Raw genomic sequence first — 25,062 nt, 5'->3', positions numbered from 1 at the left:
ATGATAAAAAAATCACTGAAACACTGACAAGCTTATCCAGTGAGGAATTCCAAGGAAAAAAAAAAAAAAACCTTCGGCAATTAAGAGAAAGTGAGGTCTTTTTTTTTTCTGCAATGTAGGTTAGTCATCTTGAAATTAAAATAATCCACTTCAAAGATCGAGATGGTACTTTAGATGTACGACACTTCTCGGATTGTTCATTGTGTTCAAGGAAGTTTAAACAGAATGAACGCTGGCATACTTTGATAATCTTTTCTACTATACCTAAAATTTTCGGAGAGTCTAGTAGACTACATTGACACTACTTCCTCCAATGCTCAACTGGTACTTATTTCATTGACTCCTAAAGGATGAAAGACAAAGTCAGCCTCGGTGGAATTTGAGTTCAACTCAGAACATAAAGACGAACAATTTTAAATGATTCCTAACAGACAAAAGGTCTGAAATTAAGGCAGAGAGAGCCACTCGATTACTTCGACACCAATGTTCAAGTCGTACTGACTTCATTGACCCCGAAAAGATGATAGACAAAGTCGACCTCGGCGGAATTCCAACTCAGAAGGTAATAGCAAACGAAATGCCGCTAAGCATTTTGTTCGAATGCTAACAATTCTGCCAGGTTGCTGCCTTACTTACTCTAATCAATCACTATGTCCTTCACTGGAAGCAACTCTGTTCCCACAGTAAACTGACGCCTTTATCCATTATATAATATGAATTGATCGAATCAAACGCCATTCTTAACCTTCTACTTTTTCTATCCAAATTGTTTTTTAATCAAATATTTACACGCTATTTATAGCTTCATGTTCTTAGAGGTACCCTCTAAAAAAAGAAACACACGACAAAAAAATACAACAATCTATGAAAAATGAACTTCCACAACTGATATGGAAGTTAAGGTGAATTCAGTTTTTCTTTCCATTTTATTCCAGCATCAAGAGGTCGTCTAAAATAACCGGTACATACTTCTATTTTTCCATAATAAAGTTCTAATCATTTTAGTCTTTTTTTTTTTCTTAAATTTGTATATAATACTAACACACGTATAATTTACCATATAAATACCGTAAACAGAAAAGAGAAAAAACCCAACGCAACTATCATTCATTGCATCGACAACCACCTAATTTTTTCGTGCTTTCGCTTCTAACCTTGTTTATTTTAACACTCATTAACTAGATTCGGCTGCTTTTCTATAATGTAAAATAGAGGCATGTGTGCGTGTGTATAACATCCTTAACATTATTCGATGGTTAAACTTATTAGTACTATAATTTTCTACTCTAGGTACAAGGCCCGAAATTTTGGGGGAGGGGGCCAGTACGCAACTGGTACTTAATTTATCGACCCGAAAAGGATGAAAGGAAAAGTCGACCTCGGTGAAATTTGAACTCAGAACCTAAAGACAGACGAAATACCGCTAAACATTTCGCCCAGCGTGCTAACGTTTCTGCCAGCTCGCTGCCTTAATTATTGGTATTCTAGAACAACTTATTTTCTTCCTTAAGTTTCTGCAAATGTCGACTTTGCCTTTCATCTTTTTCGGGGTCGATAAATATAAGTACCACTTCATCGTTGGTGCCAATGTAATCGACTAGCCCGCCCTCGGCCATAATTTCAGACTTTGTGCCTGTAGTAGAAAGAATTATTCAAGGCGGAGAGCCAGGAGACTTGTAACTGCACCGGACAAAATGCTTAGCATTTTCATCTTTACGTTGTAAGTTCAATCACCACCGAGGTCGGCTGTCGTTCAGGGTTGATGAAATAAGTACCAGTTGGGCTACTGGGGTTCATCTAATCGACTTACCTATCCTTTCAGACTTTCTCGCCTTACACCAAAATAACTAGTAACGTTGACTAACAAAATTTGTTCTCTCCATCTGGATACTTGACACTATTCATTAGCCATGCAACTGCTTCACATACGGAGACAGAACCTGGTCATGAATTTAGATGAGAAAAATATCTGATTTGAATGTAATAATGGTTTGATAATATTTAAAAACTTCGAAAAAAATTATTTTGAGTTAATTTATTTTCAATATGCAACAAAAAAGGAATACAATGAGATTTCAATATTTCAAAAAGTATGGCCTGGTGCCAAAATTTAAAATCAATATTTCGGAAAGTAATTGCGTAGTGTACATATCATCCCATTTGTAATAAGATTTAGTATTCTTCAATCTCTTCGTCGCCATCAGCCGTATCAATACCAACTTTTCCACAATCTTTCTCCAGCGCAGCCAAATCTTCCTGCGCTTCAGAGCACTCTCCTTCACCCACATAATAGTCAACAAAATCTCGCTTGGCGTACATTAAGTAAAATTTGTAATTTAGACGGGCCCAAGCTTCAGCAAAAGTTGTCGTATTGCGCAGCATACAGACAGCCTGCTGAACCTTAGCCAGGTCTCCACCAGGGACAACAATCGGAGATACCAATTTTAAACCCTGTTAGGCACCAATTTAAAAACTGGATGGATTTTTTTTTTCGTTTTAATTGCTGCAATAGCAGCATTAAACTCTTCCGAGACGACATCCCCTCGGTTCAACAGACAAGCCATGGACTTCCGATGGCGAGAGTCACACTTAGCCATGTGATTACCGGGTTCAAAACAAGCGTTTATTATTTCAGAAACGTTTAACTGCTAATAGAACACTTTCTCAACCGATATTGTAGGTGCATACGTAAGCATTGAGAAATGAATCCGTGGACAAGGTAAATTGGTTTGAAACTCAGTTAACATTAAGAGACCCATCAAACCTTAAAGAGGCAGTAATGGAGCTCACTATTTGAGCAACTGGACGATTCAAATTCTTGTATGTTGAGTACTCAACATCTAAACGTCTTCTAGAATAGGAGCTAATATAGAATTTTACGGTTCTACAAATTCGTAGAGCTGGACAAACTGTAAATTTAAGTTTTTTTATATTATTTCCCCTAAGTCAAAATCTCCATCAAAAGAGATGCAAAACCAGAACTAGTGCCGCCACAGAAACAGGAAAATCCAGAAGCCTCGAGGGCCGGAGCAATTCAGGATTTGCTCACACACCAAACCGATTGCTTTCTCAATAATGTAGTAACCCCTGGTATAGTTATTTGCTGCATCTTACTACTGATGGTTTGATCCGGGTAAAATTTTCCATCTGGTATTTCATCTGAAAAATAAGATATTGAGCAATAATTACACCATATCAATTGAAAGGTTGTTCTTATATCAGAAGAGAAAAAATGTAGAGATTACTAAATATTTTTAAGTATAACTTGCTTTGTTCAGTTCAATCGAATAACAGTTCCGACTTTCCCAGTAGTTTTGTTTGACCATTCCACACAATATATTGCTAACATTACTTACATTCAGATAACGGAAAAATTTACAACAGAATTTAGCTAATCTACACATTTAACTGATTTTGAAGTCAACTCATTTTACTGTAGTTATCAGTTCTATTGTGTAAAAATTTTGAAATAGTTTCCAATATCTAAAAAATATTTATCTAGCGATATTTGGGAATATGACAAACAATCAAAGAAAAAAAAAAAGAGCCTTTGCTTCACCTGGGCACAAGACTGAACTCTCCAACAGAAAAGTTAATACCGAAGACTGATTCAACAAAACATTAAATGCGTGGGTTGTCAATTTGTTGTTTAATTTAATCACGTAAAGAAAAATATATGAAACGTTTATACTTACTAACAACCGTGGGTCCTAAATAGATGAGCATGGATCTGGGGACACGTTTCCTAGTGCCTAAGTCAAGGAGGAACTTGCTGGACGAAACAGTTACACCAGTAGATCCTGCATATGATAACTCGCCATTTGACTGAATACCATGCTCCAAACAATACAGCTCCCAGTACGTGTCACAAATCTGGACTCCGGCCTGTCCAGTGCGGGTATTGATGCATTTAGTCTGAAAGAAATTGTATAATAGATTTATTCTACTGGAAATTAAAGCTATCGGAGAAAAGTGGCAATCCCATCAAGCCAAAGAAGGAGCCTGGTCGTGGTCTGTCTTCTGGTAGAAATACCAAACGATTTCCTTCATATCTTACTCTGTCGATTTACAAAAATGTTTCATTATAGCAAGCAATGTTTAAATTTAGAAAAAGGAAAGGATAACTGGAACGCTATTGAACATAAGCTTTGGCAAATAAGTATTCTGAGGGTTAAACGACAAACATACAAAAGTACAGAAAGAAAAAGGAACATTTACACATAGTTGAAACAAGTCGTTTTCCGAGAGCTAAAAGATAGCAGCACAAAAACGTAAATCAAATCGAATTATTCAGCGCACACACAAATGTTTTAGACGGTCTACATGGATAGCCGTGTTTAAGTTTGCTGTTCAATTTCATTTGAAACCTCTTTAAGATATTTTGAGCAAGTATCTTTCAGCATAGCTGTGTCAACTTTGTAGATGAAAACAGCTTTAGTGATAGCCATATGGACGTCAGTCAAATGAACTTCATCCCAAATTTGAGAGCCCAAGTTGGTTATACAGGTCACCCATTGGACCTGCTGGAGATTGAGGCTCAAAAGATTCCGAAATAATCAGCAACCTACTCGTTAAGTTAGATATTTAGATTTTGATGGCGTGAGAACCGCGGGTCCCTTAAGCTGTACGGCGAACATGGAAAACTTATACCCAGTACATATTGAAGTTATATAATAATACTATATTGAATAACTAAAGAATATCAATAAAATCTGACAAACGAACTATTTAAACTCAAAAATGAATTTAAGATTTCTCTTTAAATTAGATAGTTCTGAATACAATTTTTCTGACTAGAAAATGGGTGTTGTTAATGTAGACAGAATTAAAATTAAAGACGGTTTTATAATACAAAATTTTTAATGAGTTAAATGTGAGCACGGGATGTGAGTAAAGAGGCAATAATATTTTCAGTGGGAGAACATTTCTTTGTTATAAGGTTCGAAACTCTTTCGTAAAGTTTTCCCAGTCGTTGTCGTCGTGTATCTCTGGATCAAAATGCTTTAACTTCCTTAAGAAACGACACACCTACTAGAATCATATAGTTTGTTTTCTAATATTTTTAGAGTTGTCTATAAACTTCGGTGTTTCTCATGTACGACTATTTTTGTCTATATCTCACAAGTCGCTTTACGACCTAGAAAAGAATTCAATTTTAAAAACACTTAGAAACATTTACTGAAAAAAAATACAACACGAATAAATTTAAACAAAACATTTTCTAAATGTTATTGTATTCAAAAAGTGACTCCCTATAATCATGTAGAATAACAGATTAGAATAAAATGATAGCAAACCATTATTATAGCGCCGCTTGTCTGTCTTTTGAAAGAGTAGAAAATAGCAAGAGGGTTGCTAAAATACGTAATTACTCAGTAAATTCACTTATTTGCAATATAATCGAGAAATACTAAATACTGTTGGTCTTGACCTTGCTATATAAAGTAATATTTTTTTTATTTTCCTCCTACCCTTACTCTTATGCTACTCCTTATTACTAAATGGTGATCGCATGTTCGAAGGCACTCTCAAACCACAGTGTGATTTTGAGGGGGGTAATCGGTTATTTTTGATTTAATGAGGGGTTTCTTTTTACAAGCTTAACACCTCCATATCTACAAAAGATAACGGAATGTTTCATATATATATATATATATATACACACATATGACTTATTTCATCAACGAATAAACAGAAAGAACATTGAGTTAATGGCTGTGAATGATGAAATAAGGGTAAAAATAATATTTTAGCGATAAATTCTCAATTCAATAATTTTCGACGTTGTTGAAAATATCATTAAGAATCTTCAAGTTTTAAACGGGAACTTATTATTTATTCCCTGTTTTAATTTATTCAGTATTACGGTAGGTCATGCTTTTAACCTTCATAAGTGTCTGCTAACAGAGCATCTCAAATTTAAATCTAAAAATGAACAAGGAAAATGCTATTTAAACGCAAATATATTTCAAATAAATTTGAATTACCTTACTTTTAATTTTCAATAGTGAAATGTGTGTTTTGAAGATGAATTAATTTCCCAAACTGAGAATGACGTTTTTGTTTTAATCTCCAGCTAGAATCGCTTTAATTCATTTAGTCTACTGATGTCAACGATAAACATTACAACCGCCTTTTTTATATATTCCTTCTACAAAATTAATTTGAATCTGGAATATATAATGTCTAACATTTTTAACGAGTTTAACCTTAAATACAGAATCATACAACCCAGGACACATAATGCTTTTTGGTATTTTCCCACGTTCCTTCATATCTAGTATGAAATCCTATGAAAGTTACTACAGCTTCTGTCCGTTTTAATCATTAAGATATAATCATTCACGAAGCATAAAGGATTATTTAATTTTGGAGCCTGTTAAAATATTAGAAATTCATATTTTTAAAAACCATATTAGTTTACATTTGTTTTATGAGAATTTTGAACTGAAGCCAATGTGGACAGAGACAAACTGCATAGGATCATCTTGGTTCGTATCTAGGTAGAGTATTCTGTTGGGCAATAGATAAGGATAGCATAGGTTGACCACATTTCAAAATCATCGACTACACAAAAAGCAAATTTGTCATCTATACGGTCCGCGTAGATAAACGTCGTAGACAGTAAGCCGATTTTTGTAAACTAAACGCTTCACTCCAGGCGCGCCAAGCTTATACAGGCCGGATTAGTGAACTACAGGTGGCGGTAGAATTACTAAGAGCGACGGAAAAAATACCCCTAATTTTGAAAATTTTAGAAAACATTACATGGAATGGAAAAGCGTTAAGCGAAAAGATTTTAACCTCTTCTCATAAAGAAAAATACTTAAGCTGGAACCGTCTAAGAACCGACTGAATCCCGGATCTCTATGCTCTGAGTTCAAATCCTACACAGGTCAACTTTGCCTTTCATCTTTCAAGGTCGATAAATTAAATAATAGCCTGATTGTATAATGTAAATAATTCTCATGAATACTCGTATGTAGCTCTTTCTAGAGCGTCTTCACTTCTTGACATGAAATTTTCAGAATGCAGTTGGGATTTGAAGACGATTTGGTAGCTCACTATGCAATAAAGTTTTGCGATAACTAGGCAAAAACACTACAAAAACTTATGAAATGCTCCACACTGCTTATGGGTCAAATTCTAGGAGCCGAACATCTGTTTCCGCTGACACAAGAGGCCAAGCAAAGCAAGTCTAAATGGAAGCTCATGAAGGTCCCCTTTTTCGACAGCGAGCGAATCATCGACATTCACTGGGTTCCCTCTGGCGAGACAGTAAACAGGAAGTACTTTGCGAAGGTTTTGAAGAGGCTTAGAAAGAGATTGCGTCGCAAAAGACCAGAGCACCTGCACCAAAGCAATGCATCAATCCTCAATTCCTGCTAACCAACTGCTTAACATAGATGGGCATCAAAACTGTCCCTCACCCTCCCTATAGTCTAGACGTTGCTCCCTGTGACTATTTGTTATTTCCCAGGCTGAAGAACTTGAAGGGTGCAATGACAAGAGTTTGGAGGACTTCCATGGGGTCCTCTCGAAAGGGCTGGAGCGCTACAAGTGCACAGAAGTCAGAGAATCCTACTTTAAAGGAGATAAGACTTTTGTATTTCTTTGTGCCAAAATTTGAAGCAATCATCAACAACAACAACGCCGCCGCCACGACGACGACGACGACGAGGAGGAGGAGCTGACTGGATTGCTAGCACGCCGGGCGAAATGCTTAGTGGTAATTCGTATGCCGCTACGTTCTGAGTTCAAATTCCACCGAGGTCGATTTTGTCTTTCATCCTTTCGGAGTCGATTAAATAAGTACCAATTACGCGCTGGGGTCGATGTTATCGACTTAATCGCTTCCCCCAAATTTGAGGCCTCGTACTTCCAGCAGAAAGGATAAAAGTTTGGAATTTTCTGGAATGCACCTTTTATTTCATAGACTTGTATAAACTTCTCTCTAAGGACTTTGGGATATCCAGGCGGAATGCTAATAGATACGTAGTCTTCTTGTTTACCCCTGACCAACTCTGATCCATTACAGTACACATATGATCGAATGCGTTCCATCCGTGACTTTCCCATTTTTTTAAGTGCCCCTAGATATGCACAAGTAATGTTTACTTTTATGGTGGTGGTTTGGCAATTTCGTTAGATGATAAATGAAGAAGATGAGAGAGGAGAATGAAGAGGAGGAGGGATAAGGAAAGGATGAGAAAGAAGTGGAAGAGGAGGAAGAGAAGCAGCAAGAAGCAGATACTTAGCTCCATGTCAGCCGTTTTCAAGGAAACCTATGATCAAAGGCCTTCTAGCTATGACCACTCCGTCGTTTGTGTATATCGTTGTTGGCACTCCATCGCTTACTACGTCGAGGGTTCCAGTTGATCCGATCAACGGAACAGCTTGCTCGTGAAATTAACTTGCAAGTGGCTGAGCACTCCACAGACACGTGTACCTTTAACGTAGTTCTCGGGGATATTCAGCGTGACACAGTGTGACAAGGCTGACCCTTTGAATTACAGGCACAACAGAAACAGGAAGTAAGAGTGAGAGAAAGTTGTGGTGAAAGAGTACAGCAGGGTTCGCCACCATCCCCTGCCGGAGCCTCGTGGAGTTTTAGGTGTTTTCGCTCAATAAGCACTCACAACGCCCGGTCTGGGAATCGAAACCGCAATCCTATGACCGCGAGTCCGCTGCCCTAACCACTGGGCCATTGCGCCTCCACTGTGTATATCAGAGACTATATTATAAAATGTTACAGCACAATGTTATTTGTGGCAGATCTGGCTGCTATTTCTAGAAAGTGGTCGTGTAGAAGTTCCCTCGCATGGTATATTGGTTGTTGTAATTGTTTTTGTCAAGCTCCAATGTTAGTTATGCTTAATCAGACCGATGATCAGAGGCATTCCAGCCATGACCATCTATATGTTTAAGGAATAATATGTGGTCTATAGAAATTTAAATGCTATTTCTAGAAAAAGAAAACGATCCACTTAAAAGTTGCCTTTGCTTATTCTGTGACGATTATAACAAAAGGCAGACTTCGTCGTCGTCGTCGTCGTCACCAACGTAGCTTCTGTTGCTCTTGTTTAGCTCCAAGTGATCTCCGAATGAGCTAACCTATGATGAAAGGCATACCATCCATAACGAATCTATCTTTATTTCAAGCACAATCACAATATCTCTTCGGATTATAATATCAGTATTCCCCATCTTTTTTTTTTTCTTTTTAAGATGATGGAATGTGATATGTGGAAAGCTTGGATGCTATTTCTAATAGGTCGAGTGAAACACAGAACCACTCTCGTTTGATCTTAGGCAATGCCGTTTCAGTCAGAATGTAGCTAACAGCTGCTGCTCCTCTGCACCTATTAACATATTTATTCAGACAAGGGCAGCGGGTTTACAGAAACAGTGTATAGTAATGTCCATTTACGTACTGAACTCAAAGTCGGGTCGGGGTCAGATTAGGGACCAAATGAGCCTTTCATCTCTGCCCAAAAAATTACATACCAGTAATGTAGTGCAACGGATTCTATCGGCTTGTGTCAACATTATCGGAATCGGTTAGGTTTATCAATCGGTCGTAACTGTTGATAACGCACTGAATAACTTGTGGCTAAAAATGAAAAAAAGAAAAAGCAAGAAAGAAAGGAGTGTCTTAGTACCGATGTGATATATATATATATAGAGAGAGAGAGAGAGAGGAGAGAGAGAGAGAGAGAGAGAGAGAGGGGGGAGGTACGTATGTGTGTGTGTATTAATTCATCTCTTCCATCTAAAACTACTGACCTCAACTTTGCCTTTCGCTACGTTCTGAGTTCAAATTCCACCGAGGTCGATTTTGTCTTTCATTCTTTCGGAGTCGATTAAATAAGTACCAATTACGCATTGGAGTCGATGTTATCGACTTAATCGCTTCCCCAAAATTTTGGCCTCGTACTTTCAGAATAAAGGATTATTATTATTATCATTATTTTATGTTTGACTTTTGCTTTGCATTTGTACAAGTTGGATCCAAGTCTCACTCAGAGACCTCAAGAGACAACAAGTTATTATTATTATTATTATTATTATTATTATTATTATTATTATTATTATTATCATCATCATCATAAAAGGATTGACATAACTCTTCACATAGGTAAACAGTCAAGACGCAGACCGCGATTCGATTGTAATAGATATTTTATTGGTTGAACGATATTTCGACAGTAAGTCTGTCTTTGTCAAGTTCAAAATAAGAGGTGATAAAAGTTCAAAATTATAGAAATTTAAATTTAAAATATAAACGAGAGTAACCAGCGTCCACGCGTTCATGGAATGACATCATCAGTCTTTAATTTTCCATTTTATAACAGGCGAAATGAAAGGCAGAAAAAAAAGACAGAAAAAAGAGGAAAGAAAAGAAGAAAAGGAAAAAAGAAGAATATCAAATCAAACAGTTTTGTATAAATTTGATGATATTCTCCTGTGAAAGTGAAAGTGAAGCACCTTCAAGTTTTTTTCAAAATTGCAGCCGTTTGAAACGAAATGTTCAGCAAATTCTGTCGAATTACTGTTATTGTGCCTGACGTCGAATCTGTACCCATTAAATCGTTTGTTTAATTGTTCTGTTGTACAACCAACATATATCAAGTTGTGTTTCGTGCATTCTGCCACGTACACCAAATGAGAATCTCTATCTGTCCCATCCTCTGTATAAATCATAACATTTCTGTAATGATTCCTGATGGAATTCACTTGACACCTATGCGCACAATTTGCAGCAGATAAGAATGTTGTACGGCCAAGATTTCGGAATGGATGGATGGCTTTCTACTCCCTGTCGCAAAAAGATTAAGTTCCAACATTCGGGATACTTTCGATTTTGTGTCTAAAATAAACAACTTTTTTAAGCACCGAGGTCGTGCCAAGAACTGTTTTTTGGTAACCATGGCTGTTTCGTCTTTATATCCCAATATTGACCACGATGAAGTGGTTGAAGCATGTATGGATGCCTTTCAAAAGCGGTCAAACAAAAGTTTTCCATCAAATTTTCTTTGTAGGATACTGAGGTTTGTTTTACAAAGTAATACAATGAAATTTAGACAAAGATTTTTCCACCAGCCGAAGGGTTGCGCCACGGGTACCCCCATGGCAGTTAATTTCACTAATGTCTTCATGACGAAATTCGAGACACAGTCACTGTAGACATTCAAATCTCTTCCTGGTCATGAACAAATACCCTGGTTACGGTTCATTGGCGACGTATTTTTTGTCTAGGAAGGATCACAGGATAGTTTAATGAACCTCTTGCATTTCTGTGACTGTTTTCAGCCATTCCATCATGATTTGATATTTTAGATCACCTAGTTCACTTGGGTCAATTTCTGTGTGGGTCAATTTCATATTATAGCTGCTTAGGTAGAAGTCTTGCTAGCCACCTCATTATATCTGTTTTAACAGTAATAATGCTTTTATATATTGCATTCCAGATGGCTTAAGACTTTTTCAGGACAGACATTTATCAATTTTAAAGAAGTCCAAAACCCTAGTCTTTTTCAAAGTAAGATCGTCTGGTTTCAATGCATTTGTAGCGCTCCAGTCACTTTGTGAGGGCTCCATGAAAATGAAGGTGTCCCTCTTCTCGACGTTTTCAAAACGACTGCCCCAGACATTCGCCTTCAGCTTGGAAAACAACCAAAAATCACAGGAAGCCGGGGCTAGACTATAAGGAGAAAGAGGGACAGTTTTTGACGTCCATCTCTGTCAAGTAGCTGGTTACCAGGATAAAATGGTGCCAAGAAGTGTTTCATAGGCTGTGACAAGCAGTGTTTAGTAGGGCTTGTGCAAGGTGATGTTACAGCCGTCTCCTTCAGTCTGGAATATAAAAAGATGTTGGCAGATCAGTTTACTAGTTGTATATTAAATACATACTAAAACTAAGACAGTTATAACTGTCTCTCATAAAAAAAAAGTCTCTAAACTTCTGGAACGCACTTCGTACGTGTTATATATGGGTGATTATTCGTCTTGGTGAATTTATGTGGGCAGTGTGTCACCGTGCTTGTGTGTGTGTTTGTGTGGGTGTGTGGATGGGTGTGTGAGGCTGGGTGTATCTTAAGTATTTGGCAAATGTTGATCAAAATAAACCACATACAATACAACTAATCGAATCACTGAGCCAGGCTTTCTAAACTTTCTAATAGCCTATAACGTACATCCCTCTAATTCACGGAGATATTGATGTCCAAGCTGCGAGAATCCAGTATGCAAAAGTCAGAATAAAGAATGGTTATTCCACGTTTCTGAACATATCACTGGATAATAGAAAAGAGATTAGACAATAGAAGGTATTCAATATCCGATGGTATTATTAAATTCCTTTCTGGTTCTTTTATTATCATAAAGGCTATATATATATATATATATATATGTATATATATATATATATATATATATATACATATATATATATATATATATATATATATATATACATACACACACAAAACACACACACACACACACACACACACACACACACACACACATATATATATATATATATATATATATATATATATATATATATATATATACATGGTTCACCAGTCAGCAACAGGAGACGGTGGCCGGCATAATAGAATAGGAGCTTTATTTGCATATTCAAAACGTTTCCCATTAATAAATTCAAAAGATATGTCTGTATGTACAGCGTGTTAGGATTAAATTTAACAACTACCATATATGGAAGAGGGAACACAATAACTCATCTAAAAATACAAGTATCTTTTTAAAAATTAACTAGATGATGGTTGAGAAATTACAGTTTATTCAAAGCAGCCGCCCTCTACTCCCTCCACAGCTTCAAAAGACCTCCGGAATCTAGTGCATGTGTTCCTTGGTGAGTCCCTAGGAAGTTCTTCGAACAGTTCCTTGGTGGTGGTCACCAGCTCGGCCTTTGTGTTGCAGTCAGTGCAGTTGAAATCTTTCTCAATCGTGCACTACACATAGTAATCCATCGGATTACAATCGGGAAGGATGGGAAGTCGAGGAGTTTAGGGAGCCAGAAATTGTGGTTGGTGAAGTTGTAGAAATTTTCCGACAACCGATTCTGATTTTAGCCTGATCTATAGAAACGAGTTGTATTTGACCTTCCACCTGCCATATTTGACATTCCATCATCTTCACATAACCGTCTGAATTATATATATATATATATATATATATATATATATGCACACACATACATCCATGGACATATGTATGTATATATGTATGTATGTATGTATGCTGTGTATATGTATAAGCATACGTTCATACACACATGCAAATATATACATATATATATATATATATATATATATATATATATATATATATATATATATAATAATAATAATAATAATAATAATAATATTAGGGACAAAATCCAAAATTACAGGTAAAAAACTCAATTAAAATCAATTTATAAAAAATTAAAATTAAATTGAGCCTTATAGATAAAGTATATATAAAATATATAGTTTTGTGCTTTTAATTATTAATTTTTCTATATGTGATAGTGGATTTTCATCGATGAGTTCTTGAAAATTGGTTATTTTCGCTAAAACTATATATTTTATATATATATATATATATCATTCAACAAGAGGCGTAGTATTCGGGCAGCCCAACCAGGATTTATCTATTCCCTGCCAGTGTCGAGTTAGCACTACCCCAAGTAGTAAGTTCTTTCAGGACTCACATGTCCTGATCTACCCGGCACCTTGTAGATACCTCTACAATCAGCATAGCCGATATGATGCTTTTCAACCTATTCTTATGCTTTGCTTCTAGTAAACTTTGCAGAGGGATAATCCTGCGGACACTCTGCGTCCTATTTGAATGGGATCATCTCTTGACCTTTGTTCAGTAACATTTTTTCTACGGTGGTGTGAAGTAGTGGAAGATTTAACTTCGCCAGCTCACCCTCTTCTAACTTTTTCCTCTCATTTGCTTCTACACTACAGTCTTGTATGTTTATGAGCGAGCCCGTGTGTGTGTGTGTGTGTGTGTGTGTGTGTGTGTGTGTGTGTGTGTGTGTGTGTGTGTGTGTGCGTGTGTGTGTGCGTGTGTGTATGTACGTGTGTGCACGCGCGAGCGTGTATACACATACATACATATATATGTATGTTCGTAGAGTGATGAATGTATGTGTATGTACTTTTTTCAAAATGGTGAAATTAATTTGCGCACTATATTACTACCCTACCTATACTGGCACTAGTACCACTTACATTCAAAACATAGGACTGTGTGTCTGTGTGTGTACGTTTATGGAGGTAGTCCTCACGTTAGAGGCATCCAACTTACGAACGTCCATAGTTAGAAACAAACTTCGTAAATCGTATTAGATTAATTATATTGGTTTCAAATTTTGGCATAGAGCCACCAATTTCGATCGCATTGCTTGACTGGTACTTATTCAATCAACCTCCAAAGGATTAAAAAAAAAAAGTAAAGCCGACCTCCGAGGAATTTAAACTCAGGTCGTAAAGACTACTAAAATGCCGTTATGTATTTCTATCCGACGAGCTAACGATACTGCCAGCTCGCCGCCATGTTAGATTCATTACATTAGAAATACTAGAATGATGCCATTTGACGTTTCACATTGGGAATATACTATTGCAAGTATGAGTAGGGTGAGTAACGCTGTATGGCTCGAACCCACAAGAGTAAAGAAGAGAGACAGCGACAGGCAGAAACAAGGAAAATGCTCCTTGTATTTGAACACTATGCAAATATTCTTTTAAAATTTTTTCTTTTAAATTTTCCCAAATTTAATTGTTTTCCATTCTTACAGTTGAAAAAGTCTCAATGACTGAAACCGGTACCGAAATGTCTTTTATAAAATTATTTTAGCATTTTCTACCTTGACTTTTTGGTCCATATATATCAACTCGTATGTTCCTTTTCAACCTTCTACACACACACACACACACACACACACATACACACACGCGCCCGCGCGCGCACACGCACACGCACACACACACACACACACACACACACACACACACACACACACACACACACACACGCATATATATATATATATATATATATATATATATATATGATTGCCACTTCTTACAGAAGAAGGCCATCACTTCAATTAATAAATACTGTCATAAGATCTTATATTACTAGCAAATCTTGCTCTTGACAGACAAACTCTACTGCAGATCTTGCAAATATTTCTAAGCAGAAAAGTGTCTGGGATTGTAATTAATTTCTGTCTACGAATTGCTCGTTTCAATATAGACTGTTCAATTCTTCGAACTTCAAATACTTTGCATCAATTGTAGATCATTTGTTTCCAAACCGATCGATCTTGCGTCATCTGCTCCCAGTCTTCAACGTTCACTTTAAGAGCCTTAAGGTTGCTTTTGACAGCATCCCTAAAACGTTTCTTAAGTTTATATCTCGGACGTTTACCACGCTGCAACTCCCCGTAAAACAACTGCTTCGACAACCTGTCATCCTGCATCCTAGCAAGGTGCCCAACCCAACGCCTCTGATTGCGTATGATGATCATTTCAATACTGGATGTGTTAGCTTGCTGAAGAACAACGGTGCCTGGTGTTAAAGACCTCTATTTGATATCTAGTATCCTACCTAGGCAAGTCTGATGGAATCTTTCTAAAGCTTGATGTGACGCCGATATGTCGTCCAGGTCTCAGAAGAGTACAGGTGGACCGTTAAAATGCAAGATTCATACATACTAAGCTTGGTTTTGAAGGTGATACCTCTATCAAACCACACGCGATTTTCAAGCCTTCCAAATGCTTTGCTGACTTTTTCAATTCTCAGGTTTATTTCAGAATCAAGTGATCCATCTTCTAGAGAGAGTGCAGCCAAGGTAGATGAACGAGTCATCCACATCTAATCTTGTACCCTGAACGAAGATGTTAGGTTCCACATAGGAGTGGCATGGTGGCTGAGAGAACATGATCTTTGTTTACTTTAGATTGATGGAAAGTCCAAAAGCAATTCAATTTCTAGAGAAGAAATTCAATATAACCTGCTTGTCACCCTCGGTGTGAGCAACGAGAACTACATCATCAGTATAAAAGAGCTCTCGAACAATGGTCTGGAAGGTCTTCGACTTCGCATTAAAGCTTTTAACATCAAAGAACTTACCTGTGGTTCTGAAGCGGTAAGTAGCTTGCTTACCAACCACATGGTCGTGGTTTCAGTCCCACTGCGTGGAACCTTGGGTGAGTGTATCTACTATAGCCTCGGGCCGACCAAAGACCTGTGAGTGGATTTGGTAGACGGAAACTGAAAGAAGCCCGTCGTATACATATATGTGTGTTTGCGCGCGTGGGCGTATGTGTGTGTGTGTGTGTGTGTGTGTATCTGTTTTTGTCCCCCATCATCACTTGACAATCGATGTTGGTGTGTCTACATCCCCGTGACCTAGCGGTTCGGCAAAAGTGTCCGATCAAATAATTACTAGACTTACAAAGAATAAGTCCTGGGGTCGGCTTGTTCGTCTAAAGGCGGTGGTCCAGTATGGCTGCAGTCAAATGACTGAAACAAATAAAAAAAGAATATATATATTCATAAATAGATAGATAGATAGATAGATAGATAGATAGATAGATAGATAGATAGATAGATAGATATGTGAGATTGTGCCCGTGCCCTTGTGTTTGTTCCCCACACAGCTTATCAGCCGGTGATGGCTTCATTTCGCAGTGTTTGCGTGTATGTGTGTATATGTGTGTGTGTGTGTGTGTGTGTGTGTGTGTGTGTGTGTGTGTGTGTGTGTGTACAGATGTATGTGCGCATCTATGTATGTAAGCATCTATGTATGTGTGCATGTATGTATGTATGTATGTATATTTGCATGTTTGTGTGTATGTGTGTATGTATACATGCATGAAAATGTATTCTCATACACAATAACCACATCGGCGACAACAGCAGATGTTATAGCAACAACAACAACAAAAACTTCAACAACAACAACAATGGCAACAAAGTAGACTTTAATTGTCAATTATTAACAAAGCAAGCAAGATAATTTTGAATCGTCTGACCTGGAAGAGATTTTCTAGCTTCCGGAACATTTAGGGCTCCCCCCATTTCCAGCGCCCAACAACAACAGAAAATAAGGTCAAATAACAGAGAGTGTATTGCTAACTGAAAAACAAAATAATTGTTTTGGGAATATTTATTCGATTGTCTTATAATGACTGGTAGAAAATGCTTTTTGATTCGCTATTGGAACTAGACGAAAGGATTAGCCGGCGCGAATTGGTAACAAGTGAAGGAAATAAACGTTAGCAGGTCAGACAAAAATCAAAATGGCGTGACCGACACGGGACGAAATGGTAGACATGTAGGTGCCGTGCGAAAGACAGGCCGGATAGGATGAAAATTTAGACGGACTGGTGCCTTTTCGCGAAGAAAAAAAGTTAAATTACTTCTGATAAGAGATATAATATTGTATTCTAAATGGATTTTGAAATACATGTAATGAAAATAATTGTAAAGAGTTGTAGCAAAGTTAATGATTCTCAAAGACCGGGTGAGAGGGATAGATGGATAGATAAAGACGAACACAGAGAAAGGGAACGAGTGTGAGTGAAAGCGTAACAAAGAGACGGAAAGAAAAAAAAAGAAGAAGCGCGTGAGGTATTGGTTTTTCTGAGCAAATATCTGGTACTGAATAAATTATATATAGTTCTGGTCAAAATTCTAAAAACATTGTGTAGCCAAAGACTCTTCTATTTCCCAATCTCTATAAACTTTTCAACTGTAAACACTTGGTATATACCGGCTGAAACTATTAGGCAGAGTAAAAAGTAAGCAACGTTTTGAAACATGAAATTCATCACAATATATTTTAACAATGCGGAAATTTTATCCATCAAAGAAAGTACCATTACAATCAATACATTTTTGCCAACGAGTTACAAGTTTGTTTATTCTGGTAACATAAAAATCTGGAGTTCTGGAGCTGATGAATTCTTTGAACGCACTTTCAGCGTCGGTTTGATTCTTGAACTCTTTCTCACGCAGGAAACCATCAAGGTGCTTGAAAAAGTGGTTGTCGGTAGGAGAAAGGTCTGGGGAATAAGCTGAGTGGGGAAGAACTTCGTAGCCAAGTTCCATCAACTTCTGGAGCGACATTAGTGAAATGTGTGGTCGAGCATTGTCGTGAAGAATGAATGGCCCTCTTCTGCTGACCAGTCTGGGACGGAGGAGTAGCAGTTTTTCGTTCATTTGGGCAATTTCATGGCAATATGTTTCCACAGTAGTAATGGCTTTTCCGAGTTTTAAGAGGTTACAGTGGATGATTCCATCAGTATACCACCAAACAGTCACCATAACATTATTTTTGAAGAGCTCGGGTTTAGGGAAGGTTTTCGGTGCTTCATTTTGGTCCAACCACAGCGAAGAACGTTTTCTATTATTGTACAGAATCCACTTTTCATCGTAAATTACAATACGGTCGAGAAATGGATCGGTCAGGTTACGGAGAAGGAGCGACGATAAATATCATATTTGCGCGTTTTTGATTTTCATTCAAGTTGTGTGGTACCCATTTGTCGAGCTTTTTTGATTTTCAAATTGCATGCAGTTTTCTGGCTAACTTGAAGTTCTTTTGCCAGTTCTCAAGTGGTTTTACGTAGATCTTTCTCAATGAAGGTCTTTATTTGACCACCATTGATGACAGATGGGCGTCCACTACCCTCACGATCTCCAAGACTCAGGTATCCACTGTAAAATCGTTTAAACCATTTTCGAGCTGACTATTCACTGGTCATTACCTCACCACACATTTCGTTGATATCGCGAGCAGTTTCAGCTGCTTTACGTCCTTGTTAGAAGTTGAATAGCAAAATTGCTCGAATATCGCACTTTGATAGTTCTATCTCAGATGATTGTAACAACGGTAAAAAAATATCAATGTTAATTTATTGATGAATTTGTGCAAGTTTATGTCTGATTATCAGACAATTGCAAAAAAAAAAAAACGTTTTAAAAAATGCAAGACTCTGCAAAAATCAGATGCAAATTCTTCATGGTTCAAAACGTTGCTTACTTTTTACTCAACCTGATATGATATTAGCTAAAAATAAAATTTTAAAAAAAACGATAAAACATTAGCCACACGGTGACATAATCACCATCTGTCTAACTTCACTAGTGCTACACCAAAAGCCGAGTAAAATATTCCATGCCACACAATGTCGTTTCTTTCATTTTATAATGCATATTTTGAATCATTCATATGAGTTTTAAATTTGGGCACAAAGCCAGCAGTTTCGTGGGTAAAGGGGCTAAGTCGGTTATATCGACCCCTATGTTGAACTGGTAGTTATTTTATCGATTCGGATGGGATGAAAGGCAATGTCGACCTCGGCAGAATTTGAACTCCGAACTTGCAGACGGATGACGTGCCGCTCAGCATTTTACCTGGCGTGCTAACGATTCTGCCTGCTCACCGCTTTTTCAGTCATTCATATTACTTACAAAACAAAAATGGCACTCCCGCATTAAATGTCTTCCATTTCTGGCATCATCATCTTTTAGTCGCAGTCAGGTGAACTTCAAAGACTTAGGTGGTAGTGACGACGACGACGACGACGACGACGACGACGAAGAAGAAGAAGAAGAAGAAGAAGAAGAAGAAGAAGAAGAAGAAGAAGAAGAAGAAGAGGAAGAAGAAGAAGAAGAAGAAGAAGAAGAAGAAATTTTACTAAATAAGCACAAGAGAAGGTGATGCCAACGTAATAAATTAAGAGTGTTGTTAGTCACAATACAAGCCCTAATAATAAATTAGTCTCAATCTCATAGACATTCTGTCTACTGTCAAACATATTTTCTTTTCATTTCTTGTTTATATAGGTGTGTGTGTGCATAGATATATGTATGCATATATAGATATATATATATATATATATATGTATATATACACACACACATATATATATATGTACATATATATATATATATATATGTATATATACACACACACATATATATATATGTACATATATATATATATATATATATATATATATATATATATATATATATATATATATATATATATATATATATATATATACATACATACATAAATACATATATACATACATGTATAGATACATACACACCACACACTCTCTCTCTCTCTCTCTCTCTCACACACACACACACACATATTTCTTCACATGCTAGGTTTGGCAAATGTCCAAGAATTATTTTTTTCTTCACCCATTTCACTAAAAGGGGTACGAATTAGGAAATATAACCTAATTAATTTATACATGTAATGTAATTAAATACTAAATCGCCGCATCTCTTTATACGGACCGGTAAATAAATAAACATACAGACGATATCAGTAAGTGATATTTCAAAAATATTGTTCTTGAATATTCTTGGGGGAGAATGAAAAAAAAAATTGTTGGTTGGGGAGAAAAATATTGATTTCTATTACTGGGGCAATGTGAGTGTTGAAAAGTGAAGATATGAAGTTGCTTCATACGACTCGAGCATATGCACGCCAGATATTTATACTATCGACCCCAGAGGAATGAAAGTCAGAGTCAACTTCGGTACCCTGGAATTGCCACCCACTCCATCAGGTTTCATGAATATTAATTCCGAACATGAAAGACTTACTAAATTATCTTCATAGTTTGTAGCGACTTTTTTCCACTAGACACACGCACTGGCACACACACACACACACACACACACACACACATACATGATGTGATATCTGATGTCGTATGATTTCAGCAGTAAGCTGAAACTATTACTAATATATTAAATATTTACTGAATGTATAAGACTAATTTATTTTCCCGTTCTACGAAAAATTACCGTCTGCAAACACGATACTGACGACCCGTAAGCGTGGCTATGGGGTAAGAAGCTTGCTTCCTAACTGCATTGTTCCGAGTTCAATTCCACTGCGTGGCAACTTGGGCAAGTGTCTTCTCCTATAGCTTCTGGCCGACCAAATCTTTGTGAGTGGATTTGGTAGACAGAAACTGAAAGAACCCCGTCATATATATATATATAATCAAAATATTAGCGACCACCTAATAGTTATGTAATGATGAGATATTAGGGTGATTCTTATAATAATAATCTTTTTAATGCTTAAATTAATCTGTTTATCCCCCTTGTCTAACCTGGTTCTGATATCACTTTCTCATTCCTTTTTTAAATTTTACTTTTATTTTTACACAGCATATAATAATACATAGTTTTTGCTATACCTTGATTATAAATTTTTCCCCTCTGTGCCCTTTATATTTTCCTAGATCTTATTATAGCGTCCTAAATTTCATAGTGTACTTTAACTGAAAATAATGACAAAAATTAATGTCACGCCTACCCTACCTCGCTATGGGCATTTGCTATTATCTAATTGACGCCTTCTAAAGATTGTTATTTTTTGTGGTGAGGGGTACTTATGGCAGTAAGAAATTAAGGAATAGTAAGATTTTACGGAATAGGGGGAACATCTAATAATATTTATTTTTGACCAGCAGCCAGTTTGGAACTGTCAACTCACAATGCTCTTTATTCTCAATAAACGCAGTCTACTAGATCTTTTGTTGATAAGAAGGTAGACAAAAAAATTAGAAATGAATTGCAATCCCTTCACCCCTCACCCCGCTATGTACCATTCCAACCCACAAGAGTTAACAAGTGAAACAGAGACAGGCAGAAACAAGAAAAATGCCGCTGTTACTTGAATACTATACAAATATGTCTTTAAAAAGACTTTTCTTTTAAATTTACCAAAATTTAATTTTTCAATAGTTTTTCAAAAATCTGTTATTCATATTTACTGTTGAAAAGATCTCAATGATCGAAACCGGTTCTGTAATGTACTTTATAAAAGTATTGTAGCATTTTCTACTTTGTCTTTTTTCCATATATATCTACTCGTGTGTTCCTCTTCAACCTTTTACATATATGTAAAGTTATGTTGGGGGGACAGACACAGACACACAAACACACACTTATATATATATACATACATACGACAGGCTTCTTTCAGTTTCCGTCTATCAAATCCACTCACAAGGCTTTGGTCGGCCCGAGGCTATAGCAGAAGACTCTTGCCCAAGGTGCCACGCAGTGGGACGGAACCCAGAACCATGTGGTTGGTAAGCAAGCTACATACATATAGATAGATAGATAGATAAATATTTATTAGAAATGTCGAGTGAGCAAACGGTTTTATTACATAGGTTCACAATTGCTTTATCAGCATTCGAAAACAAGTGTATTGCTATATTATTATATATTACATGTAACAAAAGACACAAGGTGTATCATTATATACAACAGAATGTCAACTTATATTTTCTGTTGCAAATCTATTATATATACAGGATTCTAACTTGCTGGAATTCGATTATATCGATATAATAATACTTCTAGGGCATGTAGTTGCATATAATATATATAATAGTATAACAATACGCTCGTGTTCGAATGCCGATGAAAGAATTGTAAATTTAAAATTTATGTTATAAAACAGTTTGCTCAACTCAATGACTTCTTTATTATTTCAAAAGAAATTATGGAATTTCGGAAATAGAATCAGTAAAATATCGACTCCACCGATTTATAATCATATTCAAATTTATAGTTATATTCAAAAACCTACACTCGTTGATGAGCTTAAAACACTAAGCTACCAGCTTATCAACCGAATGGAATCTATACATACGTATACATAAACATATACACATGCATACATGTATGCATACATATTTATATATATATATATATATATATATATATATATATATATATATATATATATATATATATATATATATATGTATATATATATGTATATATATATATATATGTATATATATGTATATATATATATATATATATATATATATATATATATATATATATATATATGTATATTTATGTATATATATATATATATATATATATGTATATATATATATATATATATATATATATATATATATATATATATATATATATATATATATATATATATATATATACATGCATTTATATACACATTCATAAACATAGATTATGTGCATCTATGTATATATATATATATGTATATATATGTATATATATATATATATATATATATATATATATATATATGTATATTTATGTATATATATATATATATATATATATATGTATATATATATATATATATATATATATATATATGTATATTTATGTATATATATATATATATATATATATATATATATATATATACATATATATATATTATATATATATATATATATATATATATATATATATATATATATATATATATATATATATATACATATACATGCATTTATATACACATTCATAAACATAGATTATGTGCATCTATGTATATATATATATATATATATATACATATATATACATATATATATATATCTATATATATATATATATATATATGCATATGTATACATACATATATGTGTGAGTGAGTGCCTGTGTGAGTAAACAATATAATGTCATGCAAAGATATATATATATATATGTGTGTATATGTGTATATATGTATATATGATTATAGACAGAATAATAGATAGATAGATAGATAGATAGATAGATAGATAGATAGATAGATAGATAGATAGGGATTCTACTACTCGTTTGAGGTTGTTTTCGTAATAATACTGAACATCAGACTCGTTTTAAACCAGAACTAAAACGCAAAGATTGAAAGAAAGGAGAAGAAGGGAAAAGAAAGAACTTGTTTAAAATTATCTAAATGGACACTGCCTTGAAGTAAAAACGATCCAGATGAAACAGTATGACAATAATTTTGTCTTTATGCCTTTTAACGTTTCACTTTAAAATGGCTCTATGTATATACTTTGACTTTTGCTGTATCTGATTTCATTATCTCTTTCGTTTTATTTCCCTTCCTATTACAACAAATGAAATAATAAAGCAAAACGTAAAGATGTTGACTTAATAAAGCGAATATTATTATCATCTTTGCCATCATCAATACACTATTTCTTATTTTTATGGAGTTACCATATGCTTCTTCCTTAATACACATCATCAGTTTAACGGTGGGGTGTGGTTTTATCATTATGGTCGTTTTGGGAAGGAAAGAGTTAGGAATGGCTTCACACATTACAGGAAGTGACGTATGATTCTTAACGTCGCCATTATCACTGACATGATCATAAATTAAGTCATCGTGCACTGATTTCGAGGCAACAATTAACGAAGTAATTTTCCAATATCATATTAATTTACAGTTCTTTTTAAATGTATTTATTTATTTCCACCCTTTTAACAAACATGTCATAATTACTCTTTATCTATATTCAAAGATGCATACATACACACACATACATATGTACATGAATATATGTGCGTATGTATATATGTGCGTATGTATATATGTTCTAGAAGCGTTTAATATGTATCGTTTTATACAGACAGGAAAGTAGTACTGCGTTCGAAATATTACTTTCTTGTCTGTATTATATGTGTATATACATCTATACATATACGTATATGTACATATGTATATATGTACGTATATATGTATATATGTATATATGTATATATATGCGTATTTATGTGTATACATACGTGTGTGTAAGTGTTCGTGTGTATGTGTATGCGTGTATGCGTGCATGCGTGTATGTGTGTATGTGTGCCTGTGTGTCAGTGCGTCTGCGTGTGTTTCTGAATCGACTCTCCATTAGCAGCTACAGAAATTTCTTCAACCATTCCTACGCATATAAAGTTTATTTGTACGCATCGTTATTTGTTCGTATGCTTTTCGTCTTCTTTTTTGTTTGTTTGTTTTGTTGGTTTTTTTTTGTTTTGTTTTTTACTTACTCCTCGGAAGACAAGAAAATAATTCAATTCTTCTGTTTTATTACATCGCATTCAATTAAGCTGGTTTCTCCTATCTCACTTATTTGACATATGCCAACGTACACATGTTACGCAAACATAACATTAAAAGAACACACAAACGAACAA

The 25,062-nt window shown here is 35.4% G+C and overlaps 3 protein-coding genes across 4 annotated transcripts in view; all 3 read right to left on the bottom strand.

Annotated features, from left to right (window-relative positions):
• Nucleotides 1-2,020: 2,020 nt before the first annotated feature.
• Nucleotides 2,021-2,382, bottom strand: LOC149134196 (tubulin alpha chain-like). Its single transcript, XM_089357775.1, has one exon. The coding sequence runs from the start codon at nt 2,380-2,382 to the stop codon at nt 2,173-2,175; it is 210 nt and encodes a 69-aa protein (XP_089213901.1). The 3' UTR covers nt 2,021-2,172.
• A 227-nt stretch (nt 2,383-2,609) lies between these two features.
• Nucleotides 2,610-8,174, bottom strand: LOC106880506 (tubulin alpha-2 chain-like). Of its 2 annotated transcripts, none has more exons than XM_089357773.1 (3): nt 6,425-8,174; nt 3,696-3,915; nt 2,610-3,159 (listed from the first exon to the last, which is right to left on the bottom strand). In XM_089357773.1, the coding sequence occupies exons 1-3, from the start codon at nt 6,485-6,487 to the stop codon at nt 3,035-3,037; spliced, it is 408 nt and encodes a 135-aa protein (XP_089213899.1). In that variant the 5' UTR covers nt 6,488-8,174; the 3' UTR covers nt 2,610-3,034. The 2 variants fall into 2 exon arrangements, with proteins under 2 accessions (XP_089213899.1, XP_089213900.1); XM_089357774.1 differs by lacking the exon at nt 6,425-8,174 and adding an exon at nt 5,298-5,590.
• A 1,992-nt stretch (nt 8,175-10,166) lies between these two features.
• Nucleotides 10,167-25,062, bottom strand: part of LOC149134195 (uncharacterized) — a 32,515-nt gene continuing 17,619 nt past the window's right edge. The window contains exons 3-4 of the mRNA XM_089358200.1: nt 16,493-16,560; nt 10,167-11,856 (exon numbers count right to left, since the gene is read on the bottom strand). Of these exons, the coding sequence (XP_089214326.1) occupies nt 11,700-11,856; nt 16,493-16,560 (225 nt within the window). The 3' untranslated portion in view covers nt 10,167-11,699. The remainder of the gene's footprint in view (nt 11,857-16,492; nt 16,561-25,062) is intronic.

This window comes from Octopus bimaculoides, chromosome 9 (assembly GCF_046866305.1).
Source record: "Octopus bimaculoides isolate indiv1 chromosome 9, ASM4686630v1, whole genome shotgun sequence".
NCBI lineage: Eukaryota > Metazoa > Mollusca > Cephalopoda > Octopoda > Octopodidae > Octopus > Octopus bimaculoides.
Note: the sequence above shows the minus strand (reverse complement) of the source record. Positions and strands in the feature narration are given on the sequence as shown.

What these genes read in the sequence shown, in the direction of transcription:
- LOC149134196 (XM_089357775.1), bottom strand. Translation starts at nt 2,382, where the DNA reads ATGCTGCGCAATACGACAACTTTTGCTGAAGCTTGGGCCCGTCTAAAT.
- LOC106880506 (XM_089357773.1), bottom strand. Translation starts at nt 6,487, where the DNA reads ATGATCCTATGCAGTTTGTCTCTGTCCACATTGGCTTCAGTTCAAAAT. An exon ending in AAAATTCTCATAAAACAAAT is followed by an intron (nt 3,916 to 6,424) that starts GTAAACTAATAT and finishes AATTTCTTTCAG; the next exon opens with ACTAAATGCATCAATACCCG. An exon ending in TTTAGGACCCACGGTTGTTA is followed by an intron (nt 3,160 to 3,695) that starts GTAAGTATAAAC and finishes CTTATTTTTCAG; the next exon opens with ATGAAATACCAGATGGAAAA.